The sequence below is a fragment of the Triturus cristatus genome, chromosome 6, assembly GCF_964204655.1.
Source record: "Triturus cristatus chromosome 6, aTriCri1.1, whole genome shotgun sequence".
Taxonomy (NCBI): domain Eukaryota; kingdom Metazoa; phylum Chordata; class Amphibia; order Caudata; family Salamandridae; genus Triturus; species Triturus cristatus.
Window position 1 is genome coordinate 1,604,177,224 of NC_140589.1, and position 21,841 is coordinate 1,604,199,064.

A 21,841-nucleotide genomic window follows, 5' to 3' on the forward strand; every position below is an offset into this window, starting at 1 on the left:
CCACACATGCCTTGTAACAAATCATTATGAAAACCGTATCTCCAGTCTTGAGGAGCCCCACAATCAATCTATGGCAAAGGTCACTGTTCCTTCCAGTTGGAAGAATGCAATGGTGGTCCCTTTGTTAAAGAAGATTACGGCTGATCCTAATGTGCTTTCCATGTTTAGCCCCATTGCCTTTCTGTCTTTTGCTGTGAAAGTTACAGAGCCTATGTTCAAATCTCAAATTTCAGAATGTACTGACATCATTAGAGTTCTGGACTCCACACACAATAGATTCATACATGGACACAGCAGTGAAGGATGGCCTTGTCTCTGCCCTGGGCTATATTCAGATGAGCATGGCAATGATACTCTGATTTTGCTGGGCTTCTCAGCAGCATTCAATACTATACTGTCTTGTGCTCAATTCTACTGAATTCTCTAAGGGTCACTGAAGTGAATGACAAGGGGTTGGATTGGCTGTGCTCTTTTCTTAGGGACCAACCACAAGCTGTATCCACACCCCCTTATGTCATCTTTTAAATTTAACATTGAGGTCTGAAAGGCTGCGCTCCGAGCAACATTTATTTTAACGTAAATGTAGCATGTCTAGCTGCACTCGTTTGTTATTTTTATCTTAATGTTTCATCTGCATGAACTGGAAATTGTTCTTATATTCACAATTCAATAATATTAGCCTTTCCATTATTTCTAAATGGACGCATGGCAACTTCTTACAGCTAAACTCTGACAAAACTAAGTTCTTCCTCTATGACAACCTCTCCAATCTCTGGTCGTGGATTTGCAGCTTCGCTACAGCGGATTCCTTTGTTCCGCTACGCTTTGACACCTTCTGGGTTTAGTGCGCTCTATGCATTTTATACTATCCTGGTGGTGCGCAAAATAGAGGGCTCCTCTATTATCACTGGAAACTCTGCATAGCCTTGGTGTAAACTTTAGCTTCTAACTTTCCATTAACTTACACCAACAAGGCGACTGCTATATGGTTTTTTTTGCCTTCCAGAGGTCTTAAAGACAATTGTTCAGCTCCTCGCCATATCAGAAAACTGTTGCCCAGGATACTAGCTTCTTCATCCTGGACAACTGTAAATTCTTTCTCTAAGATTTCCGAAGTTCTTACTCTCACTGCTACAAGTTGTGCGTAGCACAGGTGCTCACTGCCTCTCTTTGATGCTGAAACGTATAAGCATATTTCGCCATATTTGGTACGCTCCAACTGGCGGCCTAGAGTCAAATATGACCTCTAAGTGTTTATGGTATTACCATTTCCAATATCAAATTCAAAGCAGGATCATTTTCATTTGGAGCAGAGATCTACCAGACACGTGCCTGGCCACTTCCTTCACTCTCCCTTTCCTTTTTCTCTACAATCATCTGAAAAACACCTTCATGCTGGCAAGAGTCTTAAAGTCTGAATCAGCAGTCTTAAAATTTGGATCAGCAGTCTTAGTAACTAGTTCTTTACTAACTGTTCAGAAAAATGTTTCCTTGCCCACCTTCAGTAGCACGACTTAGCACCAGGACACCCTGCTCGGGTGCAAGTCAGTGTATTACTCACTCATCTTCTTAATCATTAGCAACAAAGAACGTCCATGACTCTACACGAGTCCTGGCCTACAGCAGGACTCATTTAAGTGAAGGTGCAAAGTAGAAGCTCACCTATATGCATTAGAGACCCCCACCACCGCTCAAGGGTTGTGCAGAGGAGGAGGGTTGGTTTACAGTTCACAATCGAAAAAAGAGCAAGAGGGACAGAGAAAGAAAGGAAGTGAACGAGGGAGAGCATATGCTTAAAGTGCAAATGTATCTGTAAAGCAAGGGGGGAAATGTCCAGGCGTGGGATACAAGAGGCAGGTGTAAGGAGTACGAAGATCACGGAACGTACTGAAAGGCTCTTCTTGGCCAATGCTCTTCTTGGAACACAAAGATGGCGGGTCCGGAAGACCTGCCCAATTCACAGTCCCAGTCCCTGTGTCTGATGGGGACTAAACTAAAGCACAGTTCATGAATCCTGGTGCTTTGGTGTAAGACATGACAGGGCTATGAGGGTGGAGGGGTATGGGGGCACAGGGGGGGCTGCATTTGTGCTCCGATCCCAAGCACCACATTGAAAGCAAGTTCCATCATTGAATCGGGGCCTGCTTGGAGTTAGAGCACATGCACAGTAATATCACACGTAAGAAATGAGTCTTGTGTATCCCGTGCGCCTCCCGACCCAATATATGGGACCCACTTACGGATTACTTGCTAACACATACAGTGGAGGACCCGCCCGACGCAGTTGGTTCTGCTGTAGGGGACGGGGATCCACCTAATACGGGGTAGGGTGGGGAATGACAGTTAGGGAAACTAGATGGCTGGTCCGGCCCTGGGGTACATGGGACCATGTGGAGGAGACACTGAGAACACTACACATTCCAAATGATATCTACTGATCCGGATGTTACACACTTGCTCCCCATTGATATACTACATAGGAGTGGGACCTTTGAGCCCTGCAGCGTTGGGGCTCGAACCTCCGTAGTGGGGACATCCCTATGGCTTTAAATGTGTAATATTATTGGTCCTTGCGAACATTGCATATTAACGAAAGTACTGTATGCTCAATGTATGTGTTTTGATGCGTTATTGTTATTGCCTGCGTGTCTGATTTCATATCCTTCTGCAGAGTTTTATTCTGTATCATTAAAACCATAAATAAAGATTTAAAAAAAAAAAAAAAAAAGAAATGAGTCTTGTGCATTTGATCTATTGGACCTTCTATTGTAATAAGCAATTATTTTTTGCCTGGTTTGCTGCCATTAAAACATGTTTAAAATATGTTTAACAATCCTGAGAATAAAAAAATACATGAAAGACGTTTGATAAATGCTTACCAGTAATAATATGGAACATTTGCTTCTCTTTCTCAAAGATGACATCATTGGGGATGAACGCTACTTCATCTTGCACTTCAATGCAAGGGTGCCTCGAGGCTTTCAGCGTGATTCTCCCCTGCCCCCGCTCCAGAATGGCGGGTCGGACGTATGGCACTGGTGCTCCATTGGACACATGAGCAAAGCTCACAATGGCATCGAGTTGAGCAATCACATCATTCATCGTCTGCATTGGGTCCACATAACCTTTTCAGAAAAAGTACAAACATTTTACCTCAAAGAGCTCAGGATGCAGATACTGCCACTGTTGGCTCGGTTCATTCAATTTAAAACAAAAACAACTGGGGCGATTAAAATGCAGGTGACTCTCCATGCAAAGAAAGCAAAAATGTGCGAACCTGGACTGATGAGTCAAGCTAGGGTAAAATCACCAGGATGCAATTAAAAAAACGAACAAGTAAATGGTAAATATTTGCACGTGGCTAAGTTACTTACCTGTAAATTTCGCTGTTCAGCATGGACCTCTCTAGATTGGCATGCCTTCAATTAACTACTGAAGCGACCTTTCAACAGTGACGTTTTCTCTAGCGTGAGGTTCTTCATCTCCATACAACTATAGTTTCCCATTGTGTTCATTTTCAGCAATCACCAGTAAGCAGGACGATTTTCTTCTAGGTGTTGCAGTCAAAACATTTTCCTATTATCTTGCTCCATTTCTGTCAATACTGTAAATAGTTCTTTGGTCACTGGCACAGCTCCTTGACCATTGGCATCGGTTTGCTTCACTTGAAAAAAATCTGTAGTTACACTGCTTATATAGCATGGATCATTGAGCCCTTTTTCTCAATCACTTTAAAGTAGGGCTGCATGTACTGAGGAAGATGATGGAAATGCAGGTTCCATTCTGGCTCAAGCCTACCTTGAAGAGTATAAAGTTCTGGACCTCCAGTACTCAGGTTTCTGGCCAGACACTGTACTGAAAACCCCTTTGCCTGGATGCATGGGATGAGCTGCTTCAGTCGCAGAATAGGGCAGTTTGTCCTTTCGTGTGCAAGACTTATCGGACAGCATTGACCATGCACTGCTCTTACGCATCTGGGTTCGGTGTTGGGAGCTTCAGAAGTTACTTTATAACGGATTGCCTAGATCCTTAAGAAGAGTTCAATGCGTAAAAACATATCTGTTCTCCCTGCATTGTAACTACAAAACTCGAGAAGGCCGAGATTTTATATGGCAGATTTGAGGACATTACCATCTCTTCTCGGAATATCTGTATCTTGATTGATGAAAAAAAATGCAATCCCTAAGCTTTAGAACTTTACAATGTTGACAAATAACTTGGGTTGATATTATAACGTTTGCATATTAAAATCAAAACCTGTATATAGCCTCTATTAATACAACTCTATATAGTGCATGTACATATAGGGTGTTGGACTTGGCCCTTTTTGCAGGTTCACCCCTGAACTTTTTGCCTTAAGCTCTGACGTAGTGATTTTAGGCCTCTGGGCACTTTAGCACTGTGGCCCAGTGTAAAGTGCATGTGCGCTCGGAACGCGTGTGGTGAGATTGGCCTGCCCTCCCCTCCCATAGGAATGCATGGGGGATATGTGTGTCCATGGTAATTCCTGGTGTGAGAGGAGTGCAGGGGCGAGTTTAGTATGTATGAACTCGTGAGGATAAATGCTGCGCAATGGTTCAAATGGATCCCCCTCGACACGAGAAAAACCGTTACCCAGGCCCTCATCACCAACAGACTCGACTACGGCAACGCCCTCTACTCAGAAACTACAAACAAGCTCCTGAGACGACCCCGCCGCAGCCACATCACACTCCACCTGACAGGCCTGCACTGGCTCCCCGTCAACAAAAGGATCACCTTCAAGCTCGTGATCCACGCACACAAAGCACTGCGCAACACCGGACCCACCTACCTCAACAACCGACTCAGCTTCCACACCCCCACCCGAAGCCTCCACTCAGCCAACCTCGCCCTCGCCACAGTCCCTCGCATCCGAAAAACCACCGCCGGCGGCAGATCCCTCTCCTATCTCGCCGCCAAGACCTGGAACACTCTCCCCACCATCCTACGACAGACCCAGGACCTGCTGGCCTTCAGAAGACTCCTCAAGACCTGGCACTTTGACCAGGAGCACCCCCCCCTCCCCAGCGCCTTGAGACCCTCTTGGGTATGTAGCGCGCTTTACAAATGCAGTGATTGATTGATTGTGTGCAGATTTATGGTGGCTGGTGGAGAAATGCCACTTTTAGAAGTTGGCATTTCTGTGTGCTGTGTGTCTGCCTGCCGGATGTGAATTGTATGTCTGGCTTGTGATTGACAGGAGCTGAAGGGTGTGGGTGGCTCCAGGAGACAGAGGGAGTCAGCCCAGTGGTGAATGGAGAGATCTGCATGCAGATGTGAGGGAGGAGTTGCACCTGGGACCTGAATAGGGCTGTGCCTTACCTCCACAATGCCGGCTCCGCCCCCTGTGGTGCGTCTGATCACTGAGCCCCCACCTGACAAGGGAGAGAGGAGCTGGGCAAAACAAAGTGCTCCAAAGCCCCTCTAAACCAGTCCTAACTGGTATCCCCAAGCCATGTGCTGTGACACAAAGGGATTTGCTAATATAAATATAGTGGCTGTGACCCCATGAAAATGTTCAGCTCGGTGTGCAGTCTTGGTGTGCTGTTCCTGCTGGGGCGTGCTGCTGCTGGGGCCGAGGAGGGCCTGCCTCCCTGGGCCCTGCTTTGCCCCTAGATGCCTAAAGGACTTTTGGGAGAGAGAGAGAGGGAGAGAGGGAATCCCCAGATTAGGGATTCCCCCGTGATGCCCTGAGAGCGGGTGCCCACCCCGCAATATTACTGCTATGGCCATGGGCTTTATTTTGACTGCAGGTGCCCACCCCGCGGATCTGTTCCCTGGCGGGTGCCCACCCCGCGTTATTACTGCTATGGCCATTTACTTTATTTTGATTGCGGGTGCCCACCCCGTGTATTTGTTCCCTGGCGGGTGCCCACCCCGCAATATTACCGCATCTGAAATTGTCTACGAAGAGCGGGTGCCCATCCCGCATTGCTGCTGTGACGTTGCCGGGCTGCTCCCAACGGGACCCGGAAGCCAGGCGGCCTTGCATGGTTGTGGGAGGGGCCTGGGCTAGCCGGAAGCAGTCCGGAGCCTCGTGGGCTCCATAATGAAGTCCCGGTCCCGAGAAGGGGGACAGGGTGAAGCTACGCCTCATCCTGAAGTGATACAAAAGGGGGTGGTGATGAACGGAGCATCAGAACCAATCAAACACTCACACCCAGTCAAGAGATCTGGGTTTGATCCATCACCATTCTTTAGCCCACTCTGCCACCCCAGTTCAGACATGGCCATATGCAAATCAGTCTGACCCTGTGCCTCATGGGACCAGTCCAGCCCGAACTGCCAAGCCATGCCTTCCCTGGACCGGTAACAAGCTTCCTAGGACCGGTTTCTGGCATTTCAGCCGTCTTCAGCCAGGCTTGCTTGAATCCAGTGGCAAAGTGAGCAAGGGACTCACGTCTGAGCATACCCTGCCAACTTATGGCGAACAAAGCAGTACAAAAGGGGGTGGTGATGGACGGAGCATCAGAACCAATCAAACACTCACACCCAGTCAAGAGATCTGGGTTTGATCCATTGCCGTTCTTTAGCCCACTCTGCCACCCCAGTTCAGACATGGCTATATGCAAATCAGTCTGACCCTGTGCCTCATGGGAACAGTCCAGCCCGAACTGCCAAGCCATGCCTTCCCTGGACCGGTAACAAGCTTCCTAGGACCGGTTTCTGGCATTTCAGCCGTCTTCAGCCAGGCTTGCTTGAATCCAGGTCCTAGGATGCTTGTTTCCAGTACAGGGAGGACCTGGCTTGGCAGTTCGGGCTGGACTGTACCCATGAGGCACAGGGTCAAGACTGATTTGCATATGGCTGAGTTCCAACTGGAACGGCATGGTGAGCAAAAAAACGATGGATTTAGGCCCAGATCTCTGTACTGGGGTGAATGTATGACATTGTTCTGCATTCTGTCCATCAACTGTTGTTTTTGCATTCATCCTGAAGTGAGGCATTGTATGGCGGGGCTCCCATGAGTGAGGGGAGCCCCGGAGACAGAGTTCTGCCCACAGTCCACAGAGAGGAGACTTCGTCCACTATACAAAATCCCGGTGAGTGGGGGGCTCCCTCTATACCTTTGTGGTGCTGATCGAGGCACAGGCGCCTGTGCGTGCCATTGGGGGGCCAGATTTGGTTAAAGCTCCCGTGCGTGCCAAGAGGGGCTATTTGTTTTAAGGGTCAGAAGGGCCCGAGCTTCTACCTGCTGACTATTTCTACAGCCGCCCCCCCCCCCCCCCGCTAGGGGGCAGCTGCAACTTTGGGGGCACGATGTTTAGAGAGCCCCAGTGGGGCCCCAAGTGCACAGTAGTGCCAGTCCCATGACTCACAGCTGCGCCGCACCAGCGCGGGCAGCTGCAACGTTTTGCATATTTCTTTAAAGGGCACCGTGAGAGCCCAGGCCTTATTGGATCTGCACAGCTGCCCAGCAAGTAGTGGGCAGCTGCATCGTTTAGGCCACAGTGCTTTGGGGGCATGTCTTTTTGAAGTTAGGAGTGAGATGCACTCGTTTTGCCCCCTTTCCTTCACAGCTGCGCAGCACTTAGAGCCAGCTGCACCGTTTAGGTTTGCGCAATGGCGCAATTGGATTCAGCTGCTAGGCAGCTGCCATGACATTCTGGACACAGGGCGCTTGAGCCCCTTCGAGATGGCAAGTTGGCCAGGGGGACTGGGAGGTTTGTAGGGCGCCAGGCCCTAATGTGATTTATGTCTACTATGGTCATTATTAGGAGACAATGTGCTAAATGTGATTTATGTGGTGCTAGGAAATGTGATTCATTTAGTATGATTTACGCACCCTGTTTTATACCTCTAAATGTAGTTTTATTTATGAGGTTGGTTTGCATACTATGGTTTATGCTAGTGAAGTTATGTTCCACTGAGATTATTTCCTAAGGTGAGTTATACTTCAGAGGTTAGGGTCTAATGCTTTTAGACTTATGAGATGATTGCATAATGTGTTTAAGCTGGTGAGGTTGGCGCAGAATGTATTTCACGCCTAAATGTGATACTGTGCATAATGTGGTTTATGTTACAGGCTGATGTGGAGTACAGTGGTTACCAGTGATTACTGGTTGTACGTTTATATGTTTTACTTTTACTAAGTTCACTCTGTGATGGTTCTTACAGTGGTCCAGTGGGCCTTGTCAGGTGTATATAATCCCTTGTAAATATGACCTAGTGCCAGGTGGCACTATGTATATTAGGTGTTTACTATTCTAATGTGTTAGGAGAATACAAAGGCTATTATTTATATAACCTTGTGTGGAGTTCCTTTTGTAGTGTACCTGGGATGTTGTTGCTGTGTGCGTGCGCAAATGCTTTACACATGGCCTCCAGAATAAGCCTGACTGCTCGTGCCAAGCTACCAAGGGGGTGATCAGGGGTTATCTTTGGCGTGTAACTCCCTTGCCCTGATTAAAGTGGTGATCTCTGCCTGCCTTTGGCGCAAGCCTTAGCCAACCAGAGATCCCATTTCTAACATAGGGCTAGCAAAGTTCATATTTGTATGTATTTAGGAAACTTAGTAAACAGTATTAATCGCTTACAACAGCTTAAAAGCTCTTTATTTTATGCATACAATGAATGCCCATCAACAGAATCCACAGTAGCATAAAACATACTCAAGAATTTAATAAGAATTACAGGCCTCGTCACAGAAAGGAGAGCTCGTGGAAGAATACAAGAGGAAGTAGTGTGAAAAGACTTTGCTCCTTGTGGGGACAAACTCACCCTGGACAGTGTAAAACAAATCAAGCCAGCAAATAGGAAGCCTGAAAATGTGAGTTACAAACCACAAAGCCAATGGAAATTAAAGAGCGGAATGCACTCTTAGAGAAGCTTTTTGAATGTCCTCAAGATTTCTTTAGCAAACCAAACAGCTGTGGTTTCTGGTACGCTTCCACCTAAAAAATTGCCTCTTTTGAGCAAACTGCATTATTTTGATTTTTAGAAATCTACAAATGCTTCTTTGAGTTTCATACAGAAACAAATGGGACTCATCACCGAATGTGCAAAGATAGGTAAATGCTGTATACCATTTTTTAAGAGTGCTTGGTCTGGAGAAGCACAAACTCAGGATTTAGAACATAACACAGTGGTTAGATTTAACGTGAATAATTAGAATTTATTTCCACCCAAATAAACCTTTATTAGCAGCAGCAAGATAATGAAAGTCTAAGAGAAAACATAACTTTCTAGCTTGTACCATGCAGTTTGAATGCTGCTCTTTGATGGCAGTCCATAGCTCACTGTGCAAGTTTACGATTGTAACTTATGAACAGCAGAGTAACAGAAGCTCTGTGACAAAAGCAGTAACCCACTGCGCTATGCACATAAAATATTCTTTTTAGGTCTCGGCTTGGCAGCGTGCATGCGCTGTCTCGCCGAGACTTCATGTAATCAGTATCAGGGGTGAAACTCCCTGGTACTTTCTCTTGCCATTTGTTAACTGTGGAATTGTTCTTCTTAGCAGGCTTATGGTTGGCTGTGCATGTGACTTCCGTTTTATCTGGAAGCAGCACCGCCTAACCACAGTTTTCATCCGCTTTCTTGTTTTAATTGTGTCCGAGGGAATTTTTTTTTTTTTTTTAGGATTATTGCTGCCCAGCATGCTCACTTGCATACATAATTAGCATGGAGCTCGTCACGAGCGCCGCGCAGACAATTCCGGATCAGATTTCCCTGGTAATTTAGTTCTTCGCCGCACTTTACCCAGGAGGTTCCAGTACTTCGGGCAGCTGAAATTTCCTGGTTGAAAGCATGATGGCTCAGTTTCGTTTTAACTCCAAATGTGGCTGGTAAAACATTTACTGTCTGGATCAGGAATTACCAGGCGCTCGTGCAGCTGTCTGTTAATTTCCGCACTTCCATATTCATTATTTAAATATTGGTTGAGTCAACCAGGTCTTGGTTCGACTTAAAGCTTGCCATCAGATACACACACATCTGTGCCTCTGACACTTATTTAGGACTTGGTCAAGAGCATAGTAAACCTTTGAAAAGACGTGGCTTTTCTCTCTTCGTTTGTTGGTAATATTTTGAAATGTATAATAACGGTCTTCTCAGCCAGTGAAATTAAGCATTTCTAAAAAAATCTCCTTCTTGAAGCTCGCTGGGTGAAGGTATAAACGTGTCACTTAGGAGACTACGCTAAAATATTGTCGGGGAGCACTGCTTTTAATGTAAAACAGAGAACCCACGTCGCATCCGCGAGGCGCCCCTCTCCCCCTTGCTTATGTTTCATTATAAATCTATAAAGTGTCTGCCGGAGACCAGGGCTCTGGCTGAGTGAAGCTGTGACTGACATTTATGAAACAGTTCTACTTCCTTTTACCACTAAATGAAATGGGCAGTTACCCCAGGCAGCTATTTCAACTCTGTTACTTACTCCAATGTTACGGAAGTCAATATACTTTAAACTACGTTATTCCGTACTGATTTCAATAGAATGAAAATGGTCACATGCTTATGACTGTAACTAAATGTGGCTCCCTTTCTGGGTTAGTGTGCTCTGTACACATCTGAATTTCCACAGTAACATTTGTGTTTTAAATAATCCTTATTTTAACCTATAAACATCTAAATATGAAACAAGCTGCAATGAAAGGTAATTCTTAGTATTCTTGCCCACAAAGCATGCTGGGCTCCACCTCATTGTTTATTTACGAGTTACTAGTCTGCCGTCTTTCGTGGGTAACAAAACTTGCACAAGGAAATAACAACCTGCAGTATTTAGCATCTGCCCCGGAGCATGGTCTTTGTTTTACTTAAGTGCCATTACTTTTATGTAGTCCATTTTCATTGCATTTAGTCCTGTTTTAGTAATAATGCCTGCATGATTTACCAGCCAAATGCAATCTTTGCCCTGAATGGCACAATGCAGGAAAAAAACGAAGTTGTTAAGAGGCTGAATAGTAAACAAGCATTTGCAATGCAATAGGTCTCGCATTTAGAAACTTTGACCTATTGGTATTGTAAATGACAATGCCTTCTATTATTGCACGTTTTTTAAACACATAAATAAAAGGCATTGTCATTTAGAATGCCAATAGCACAATATCTTGCCATTGCGAGACCTTTTGCATTGCAAATGCTTGTTTTTAAATGCATGGTACACGTTCTTTGCAGTCGGCATATTAAACCTCTGCGCTTCCTTAGAGGAGTCAAAGCTGCCACTAGACAAAACTCCCATATCTCTCCGGCAGGTACATTAATCACCGGAGTAATCTTGACACTTATTGTAGCTTTGAAAACTGCTGATTATACAAGGAACATTGCAGTGCTCTTAAAACTGCTCCCTGCGGACCAGCCGGAATGTGTCAGGGACCCCTAGGGGTCCACGGACCACTGTTTCGGAACCACTGCTGTATTGTGTTAAATGCAAAAAGGTACGAGAAATTCAAAGTAATTTTACAGGTCCAGTTTCTTGCACAAGAGGAGAAACAAATCGTTGTGAATATTAGACCATATTTTCAAATGAAGGGAGAAGGTGCCCGATTCTTCATAGAGTCACAGATAGCGTTACTCTGGACAAAGTTTCAGATGCAAGGCCTGACAAACAGCTATCAATTATTTCTGGTGTCACATGGTACATCTGAAATCACCACGAATAGTTGAAGAGATTTCTAGAACTACCATACAATCACTATTTCACAGTAGCCCTAATGGATCCCAGAATTATATCACTTTAACTTCACCATGAGGCAGGGTGTGGACACACCTCTGAAGAGACAATGACAAGCTCTAACCTATATTATTAGACGAGAAAAGATGTTGGGGTCTTTGGATCTTTATATTTAGGGTGCTCTAGATTTTATACTGTGGGGTTTGTCAGAATATTTCGGATTCAAGATATTTTCATTATATTGGGATATTGGAAAACTTAATTAAGGATGGAAAATGAAGTGACGGATCTCTTGAAAAACCTAACTGGAAATTTAAACTAAACAGAACAGCTCGGAAGGGAGGCTGGACTCTAAACTATCTTGTGGCTTAATAAATCAGTCTATAAGGGGTCGGATTTCTAAAGGCAGAGGGCACATCTTAACATCAGAGTTAATATCTATTTCCCCTCACACAAACTTTAGCACACACTCTATGCCTTGCAGGCTAAAAACACGAGATTTGGTTTAAACAGCAGTTTTACAGGATAGGTCTCCCTAGAAGGGACTATATGGGACTATAACAGACTCAGAATTACAATGATAATTCAACATGAAATCAACTTGGGCCTTTTAAATTTTGGTTAATCAGTGATCCCTGGTATAAGGGAGGCTGGGATTGGAGAACTCCATTGTTTTCTATTCCGGATATCTGAACTACCACAGTCTTCAAATAAAGATCACACTGCGTGGCGTTTTTCCAAATTACATAATCGTATTAGGACTAGGATGATATACTGCATGGGGTCACTCCCTCTAACCCCTACATAGGCATACATGCAGGGATATTTCTTATTTAAAGGACACCCAGCAAACATTTTTGGGTAAAAAAAAAAAAAAACACTTTGAGAGCATGCATACATACATACATACATACATTTCTATCATGATTTGATTTAAACATAAAAATATTTAAACTGAGTTTCTTAGAAAGTGGTGAGATTTCTCGAACTGGTGTCAGATCTTAGATGCTTTCTTGCAGTTTTCGGTATACTTACTCTTCTCTACAACTGAACGGAAGTGGTAGAGGATAAGCAGAATAACCACTACACAAAAAATAAATTGATAAACTAAATAATGGTGAAGGACGTCAGTTTTTGCCCAGATCTCTCTACACTTTTCTTCATTCTTTCATTGATTTATTTGTTCCTGCCGTTCAATTTCACTTTTCTCCTTATTTCAGGTTCTCTTTTAGTCTCTGATTGCATGTGTGATTTGGCGGCTGAGTCGAGGTCACTACATGTTGTTAGAACAGAAATCGTGTCCATTTTTACCTCACTGTGAGGTGTTCCCAGCTCTCCTTTATCAACGAGTTGGTGTTTCTAGTAAATTACGGCTGTAACATGTTTAATCTTTTGGCGCCGACATACAGTTTGGTCTGTGGATTGCACGTTACAAATGAAACATTTTCACAAATTCTAGTGGAGTGTCGAAGAAGTTTCAAAAGTAATGTCTAATTTCCAGCGTTCTGACTGACAGAAGGAACAGTTCATTAAATTGTTCATGACGAAACCAAACACATTGACAACAATTGTCCCAGTTTACATCCATTTGCATTGGCAACTGACCAGGGGGCACATTAAACCTTACACTGGGTTGCTTAGTTGCAAGTGAAAACAGAGGAATGTGCTCATGATGGAAAAAGAAGATGATACCTTTGAGGTGACTATTACTCTTAGTCTGTGGGTTCTGAGAAATATCTTGTGGGTGCAATCCCACTCAATTGTAGGGCTACAATCTGCTGCCCTAGCTGTTAATTCGGAGCTTTGTACACCAGATATGTGCACAGTTGCATGCTCTACACGCGTGCCCGAATATGCGGCTCTTCACACAGATTCCCCCCTTCTCTGCACATAGCCATGCCCTGGCAAGTTCAATTTTTGAAACAATGATTCATAAATCCAACAGGATTGTTTTATATTAGTGAAAATATACTGCAAACTTAAGCCTGACCAGTCACAGCAGCTTCAAAGAAAGGCTGGGGTTCCAGGGCAATGTAAAATATGAATGCACCGTTCGAGAGTGTCAGAGGTATAGAATGTAGATGGTCACTGGCTAGGATGCAGTTTGATTTTTTTTCAAGTGCTGTGAAAGTACTGTGATAGAATAAAACTGCAATAATAATGAGACTGGCAAGCCTAAAGTCATGCCCCTCAAGGCAATTCTGAAATTGTACCAATGCATCAGCATACCATTAAAAATAAATATATTCAAGAAACTGCCAGAGGAAATTGTTCTTGGAAAATAAAACAACAAGCATTGGCATAGCCAATAGGTCTCGCTTTTGGGACCTTATAAGTATTTAATTATGCAGCACAATATCCTTGATGCAACATCAACTGTTGCATGGCTAAACACTTACAAAGGCGAGACCTATTGGCTATGCCAATGCTTGTTTAAACAGCAGGCATCCTTCCCAACGTGCTTGCATGTTACACAGCTGTGCTGCAAACAGATGTTTTCAGAAATCTAAAGGGGAAACCCTTCACACGGAGCATCTGCAGGAAGTGACCTCATTCCCTCTACTCCACCGACCTCCCACTGTCATTCTTGGCCAGCAAACATGCACTCCTTTCCTGAATGGCGTAGGAATGTCCCAGGACAGGGTGATTCACAGAGCTTTAGAACTCACCTAGGAGTCCAGCAGCTTAAGTCACAACATGGATAGAAAAGGGAACTCGAAGGAAGAAGGCACGTGTATAGCCAGTAAAGAAAACAGAACAGCAAGCACAGCCAACAACTAGACACACAGCAGCAATTGCCAAAGGCAAGAAGCATAACCTGTGCAACACCACACTGAGCACCAAGAATACAACCAACAAGAATCACAACCAGCAGCTGCAACACAACATTTAGCACGCACAACCAGCTACAACTAAAATCACTAGCAAGTACACCCAAAGTTGAAAACAAGAACATCACCAAGACAAACGTAAACAAGTGGACCCAGCAACAGCATGCATAAACAGTAGCAAGAAAACATGCAGAAGGATAGAACTACCTGCAGAAATAACACTATGGGGACGTCAGGCAGCAAGCAAAGGTAACAAGAACACACACAGATTCAGCCCACATAAAGAGCAAGGTCCGCAGAAAGAAACAGCCAACTTACAACAATGTCGAGCACAACATGCAGGACTTGCAACTCAAAACACAAATACATTTACTATAAAATCAAAACAGCAGTAATATCATGGGAAAAAACGCAAATTTAAATAAGCGAAAATTGGATAGCCCCAGCAAAAAGCGCAGGTAAAGCCAAAGTAGCAAAACGTACAGCAAGCAACAACCATAGCCATTAATCAGCATGTATAAACATGTATAAACATTAGCATGCACAACCAGCAAAAAGAATAATGATAAGCAAGACCAATCATCAGGACAGCATCCAGTAGTATAAAAACAAACTGGTATGAGAACAAACCCAGAAGCGCAATATATGCGTAGCAAAAAAGGCAGCTAGAAGTAAATATGACCAACAAAAAGTAGAAAAGGAGAAGCAAGTACAACCTTTAGCAAGAACTACTAGATGCAAGAAAAAAACAACTGCAAGAGAATCAGCAGCAAAAACTGTGTTAATTACAACCTGTAGAAAGAAAGGCAGTAGCGGTTACAATATAAAGAACAGTGAGAACCACTGGAACCAGTACAATAAACAGCTAGCAGCGTGAACATGTGCTGCAATGAGAATGGACTGTAGCGTGGTTGTCTATTGAGCTTCCTTAGCATCTCCGCTCCTGGATGGACGACGCAGATCTGTGTAGGAGTGATGGCTATCAATTTCCTAGGTACCTGCATACCTGTTCCTGGGTGGACCACTCCATGTGAGGGTGCTGTATGTCGACTGCATTGTTGCACACCATTCCATACAGTAGGCTACAGACTCCCACCCACGGACCAAACACAATAGCAGGGATAATTATTCCCACAAAGCCAACGTACGAATGTTAGCAAATATGATAAAGTGAAGTAGGCATATGTAAAAATAGCTTTACCTCTGTTTCATTTCATGCATAAGCAGCAGCTACAAGTTCACCACAACATGTTTGGAGTATACCTCTGAGCATCTTGTAAAAAGCCAAATTAGCTCCAAAAACAAACACCTACTAATCACTATCTCCTCCATCTTCAAGCACAACAAACTGAGTAACTGCACAACCCATCACCCAGAAAAAAAATTCAAAACTCTGTACGGGCAGGAAAGTGCAACGCAAATGCTATAAATATATATGATAATATGTATTTGCTATATATATTTGGTATTGCATTGACCGAGCGCAAAGGAACAAATAAATAATTTGTAGACAAGGTATAAATTCTTGTATGAGCATCTCAACTTTAGGTTACGCATACTGAACAGCATAGTACCTGGGTTCTAACAGAGACGAGATCAATGAAAAACAAGTAACGGCCTCCGCTCTAACCTTAAGCCCGGCGGCCGCTGCCCTGGGCGACAGCACAGGAGGCAGTCGGGCAGGGCGAGCGCCATAGACCGAAAAGGGACACATATTTAGGCTAATGCAAGCATAGTAAACGGACAAGAATGCAGAGCTCAGGTGAACCTAGCAATTTTTGTAGTGATGTTTTTCTATTCCCCACAAAATAAATATTTCTCTTGTTAAGAGAAATACGTTTCCAAGTGTGACAGTTAGATTAAATATATCCTTCACGGAATAATTTTCAGTAGACTGATTGTTGAGTACGTTATTTATACATACAAATACATTTATACTTGAGTAATGTTTTAAATATAAATACGGGGCAACATTGTAGCAAAATAACGTTTTTGAAATATTGCCTGAGCGCAATGACAGAAGAAACACACTGATACGCAAATATGGCGATCGAAGTTATAATAAAGTGTGGCTGGGGCTTTGCATAATCGTTCCTTTTTAGTTTCAATTTCAGGCAGGTTGAGAGGAGGGAGGTGGGATGGAAGAAACAAACCGGAACTCGCCTTTACGAGCGAATGCTGAAAGGATGTTGAGAAAAGGAGGAGAGGTGGCAAGAGAGGTTCTACACACCATTGCAGCCTGCTGCAGCAATCGGCATCCTCTGCTGTCCAAGATAAAGGCTTGAGGGGAGTTATAAGACTAGAGGGAGCCAATATGTTTTAACCCTTTTCTGAAATAATAAAACATGAAACACTTATGGCGTAGACATAGATTAAAAATAATACTTATTCACATCATACACGCTAATGCATTGTGGTTCTGTGTAACACCTTAATTTAGTATTAACTGTTTAGTCAACAAAACGGCGTCCAAAGATTCACTTGTCTTGTGTGAGTGCTTTTTACCATTAAAAGGGCTGATAGGATGGATCGGTACTAAGGACGAGCGCTCTTAATATAAAAGGAAATCCAGAGACCCCACACAGGGAAATTCACAAAGGAAAACCACAATGGAAAATCCACACAGGGTGAGTCGAGAACAGACCGTGAATGTTTATTTTAAAATTAGAAATTGTTACAAAAGGCATGCGTTAGTGTATTCAAAATACTAAAAATGCAACTGAAGGTGAATCAGCATAGGCAGTGGAAGCTATGCCTTAATCTAGTCAATAGCCGTAACCAAATATAGTCTAGCGCAAGACAAATAATAAAGAAATGAGCAAATAATTATTGGAACTACTCCCAAAAGTGAAAGTCATCACGGTTCTAATGAACCGTGAAAGACTGCTGGCGGCTGGCTGTGCGCGTGCACGCTTGCGTGAACGTAAGCGCTAGGCCAGCCGGCAGCACTTTGAAAACTCATCTACAAAATGTCTCTCCGAGCAGCGCATGCACGCTGACTCCGTGAGACCTAAAAATATAAAAAGCAGGGCCCACATATAAGGGGGCTCAAAGAGACCTATGTTGCAAAGTAACACTGCAAATATTCTGGGTGCACTTGAACATGCCTGTGTGAGTAGGCTCTGGCAAATGAAACCCAGACCCATTTGCTTTGTAAGTGCCTGGGGTACAAGTGTTTGAGGTATCTGTAGTTGACCATTTCTCTCTCCAATGTTAAGGTCAGCAATTTCAATGCAGTGACGCAGAAGCGTGGACAATCCAAATTGAAAAGCCTAGAGACATGCAGAAAATTAGGTAGAGGGCACAGCCATTATTAGGGCCATGAAGGAGCAATGTTGTTGTAGGTTGCTGTCTGATATTAAAGATTTTAGGAGGGATGTGTGGATGTCCATCATTTTTCCAATGGAAGTTAAAATCTCAAAGAAAAGCCGAACGGAGGAAAGCCTCAAATAAAAATTCCCTTTGCTGGCAGAGGGGCAGTACATTCTCGGTGGTTTAGGTATCATGTTTGTTATTTCCACTGTCTGGCCGTAGCCCTAGAATCCTCGAAGGGCTCGAGCGCAGAGTCTGCCTTGTTACCAAAATGGTGACGGCCATCAAAGGGTATGTTCAGTAGGGTGGACTGGACATCCCCAGAGAAACCAGACGTCCTCAACCAGGCAAGGCTATTGACGTGGAAACCTTTCTGCCCAGGGAGTTAGCTGTATCCAGGGCACACCTGATGGTAAGATTCGCTGTGTCTCTACCCTCTGCCACTGTGCGGGTGAGAACGGCCCAGGCCTCTTCTGGGCACTGTGGCAGCACTTGCGCAACCGTATCCCACACCGTATGGGTATAATGACCAAAGAGCCATGAGGTGTTCACTGACTGCAGCACTAAGCTTACGAGCTCAGCCAAAGGGTCCACAGACTCCTTATAGTTCCCCTCACCCTCCTCTGGTTGCCACTCAGGGCGGAAAGGAACACCAGGGAGGAACAGCAGTACAAAAATACCTTCAGACGTCGAGCGACGTAGATCCGGCGCCGTCTACAAGTCAGGGGTGAGGATGGGGTCGATGCCTGTTGGGGGCACAACCGACATCGGGTGCGTCGTCACTGAAATTGGCGCCGGGGAAGGTACCGTGAGGTCGACTGGTGCAGATCCGAATCCAGGCCTGGATCCTCGAGGCCCTCTGGCCCCAGAGCCGCCGGCATCGTAGGCCCAGGGTCCCTAGTCTAGACCGTGGAGCCTGGAGGTGCGCCGGCAGAGTCGGACAGCTGAAAGATGCTGGAAAGCGCTTCGTAAAAAGATAGAAGCTGGGTAGGGGACACTCCAGCCCAGGAAAAAGGAGAAAGTGCGGAGCAGTCCCAGAAACAGGCTCTGAGGGCAGAGTCGGAGAGCGAGGATGCTCCAGGTCCAGCGGCGCTTCAGCCGACAGATGGGGCGAAAAGCGGCGGTGCTTCTTCGCCTTCTTCTTGTGCTTCGACTTACCAGAGGACGAAGACTTGACGACGAATGATGATGGTGGCTCCGCAACCGGTCCCGAGACCTTCCTCTCGACCGGGACCTCGAGTGGTATGGAGCAGACTGCTGGGCCTCCAGAAGCTTTCGGGACCTCTCTTGCAAAGACTTTGGGTTCATGGCGTGACAGTCGGAGCACAACTTCCGGTCAAGGTCACGCTTCTGGCACCAGTGGCACACAAGGTGCGGATCAGTGACGGACATCAGCTTGTGACAGGAGTCACAAGGCTTGAATCCGGTTTGGCGAAGGAACATCCCTCGTGCACCAGGAGTCGAAGACTCAATAAAGACATTGACAAAAAGTTGAAAAAGGTTCATCAAAAATTGACTAAGGGGCAAGCTCTCTCCAGATCAGCGCTAGGCTGGCGCGGAAAAAGAAAGTACTGCTAGAGAAAAAATTCTCCAGATCCAGTCTGACACCTGGAGGTAATTCTAAGGCAAGGAATTTATAACTAATGGTCTCTTTCAAATATCAGTGTTAATGTCATAACCCATGGTAGAAGCCCTAGAGCTTTCAACCATTATTGTAAAGTTATGGAAACCGATGTCTGAGGATTGCATAATAACTTTCCCATTATTATAAATGGTGATTTGTAGATAATATTTCTGTTTAAGAAAACCTGAGATAGCAAGTTTTTTTCCGTTAATATTTTTATGTTCTTGGAACTAACACACCTCATTAGTGATAAAAACAGTAGGTGACTTTTAGTGGAGCACAGTCTACTGAGATTTGGTATTTGTCACTGAGAAATGTGTCTGACTTGTCAATCAGGAGTTCAGTGCTTACGGTTATTTGTGGGTAGCTTAAGATAAGAGAAGTCAGAAGAGTATGTCTAAGGTGGTATATGTATCCTGGATTGTAATCGAATTTTAAGTTCTTTGTTTCAAACATGAAGGGTGTGGATCACGAGAAGCAGATTCATACAGGGCAACTGCAATATGGAGCCATGTGTTGTCATTCAATATACATAGGTAGTTGGAAGATGTCATGTTAGGAGGAAAAGGTGTGCACCATTGTGGCCGCAGATGAGTTGGTAGCTCACGGAAAGGCAAAACTGCCTATAATGTAACAACAGCATGAGTAGAAAATATTTAAGAGCACAAATCACATGTATGTCTCTTTCTGTGCAAAATCACCCAAGGTGCAAAGCCAGCTATAATGTGGAAACAAATAAATTGATACTTGCATAGCGCACTACTCACCCGCAAGGGTCTCAGGGCGCTTGTACGAATACCGCTGTGGAACCCATCCTGGCTTTCCCTGTGAGGCGTCCACTCCTGGCCACCCCCAAGGTGGAGGCCAGGCATCCTTAGCGTTGTGGGGGCCGTTGTGGAGATTAAGCAAGCTATTGCCCAGAGTTGCAGAGTGAGACTCCATGATTGGAATGGCACTGAGGCGAGAATTATCAGGTCCGTGGAATTTTTGAGCCCAAGACCGGCCGAGGCGGGGAATTGAACCCTGGTCCCGGGCTAGACCTCTGCATCAGGGTCTGCCGCTCTAATCATTGAGCCACACTTTAAATTAAAACACATTGCTTTACTAGCCACCATCTGTCTTCATTATCTGCAACTACACAATAGTCATTCCCGGTATAAGTTGTACATATTAAATGAATAATATAAAATACAAAATCATATTTAGGTGCAAAAATCACACTTAAAAGCAAAATAACACTTAGGTGCAACATTAAAAGAAGCGTGCAGATACTTTCTTTTTGGTACAAAAATATATTTAGGAGCACAAATTACATGTGGGTGCAAAAAACACAGTTAGGTACAAAAACACCCTTGTTCCAAAGTCTAAAAGGTGATTGGGTTGGCAGGTGGTTGTTCATGTACCAGTTACCTTCGGAAACCCTTTTTCTGTTGGGCACTCTCCCTGCAGATGTTTCACCTTGATAATACCCCTATGTGCCAGACTTGATCTGCAAATATTTCTCAGCAATTCCTTTCTGCTCGGGTAGGTTGAGCCCTCCAGCTCCGTCTGCCCCGGACGTGATGTTGGGCCACAATTAAACCACTACTTCCGCATGCAGACGCTGGTTTCTTTTTTATATCGGTCCTCACAGTTTTAAGAGGAACCCTTAGGAATCAGATTGTGCCAGTGTGCAACTCTTCAGGTTGGAATCTCCTTAGTGCAGCCCAAAGGAGCCCACTCTACAGATTGTGAAGGAGAGGAATCTACGATTATAAATAGTTTCTACAATAAAGTGTGTTATCTAAGTAACTTGTTCTTCTGATGAATGTTTTTTAACTACAGATTCCTTACCTTGTGAAAAGATAACAAAACAGTACTTCCCCATGTGGTGGGTCTGTGGAATGGCTCAAACCAGAAAAGTCCTGGAGGACCGAATGGGCAAAATACCCGTCCTACTGGACCTGGCTATCCAGGCAGTAGTGCTCCATGAACATGTGCACCGACACCCACATCGCAGTCTATCAGAGCATGTGACCTGCAGGCAAAACAGGTTACATGCCAGTGCAGTGGTAGCAGCTTTTGCTCTGGAGGAATGAGCCAGCAGGTCTTTCAGAGCTTGTCTCTTGGCCCGATCATAGCAGACCCTCATACAAAGAACTATTTGAAAATGGTCCAATTATGCACTGCTCTACCTTTGAAGCACCTCCGTCAGGTGGTGCTCTCCGTGAGGAGAAACTCAAAAGGAACTGATCATCCACCCGGTGATCCTTCATGCGATAAATGTAGAAACTCACAGCTCTCTTAGGGTCTAGGCGATGGAGTCCCTCTTCTTCTTTGAATGGAGAGGAGCAACAAAGAACATCAGTAAATAATGGACTTCCCAGTGCGCAAAGGTGTTACTACCTATTGGAGGAACTTTGCCCTGGTTCTTAGCATAAATTTGTCCTTGAAGGTGGC

The 21,841-nt window shown here is 44.6% G+C and overlaps 1 protein-coding gene across 1 annotated transcript in view; it reads right to left on the bottom strand.

Annotated features, from left to right (window-relative positions):
* The window catches only part of MSH2 (mutS homolog 2), a 576,743-nt gene that overhangs the window by 147,956 nt on the left and 406,946 nt on the right, over positions 1–21,841 (bottom strand). Inside the window, exon 12 of the mRNA XM_085612740.1 lies at positions 2,880–3,125. Coding sequence (XP_085468866.1) covers positions 2,880–3,125 — 246 coding nt within the window. The remainder of the gene's footprint in view (positions 1–2,879; positions 3,126–21,841) is intronic.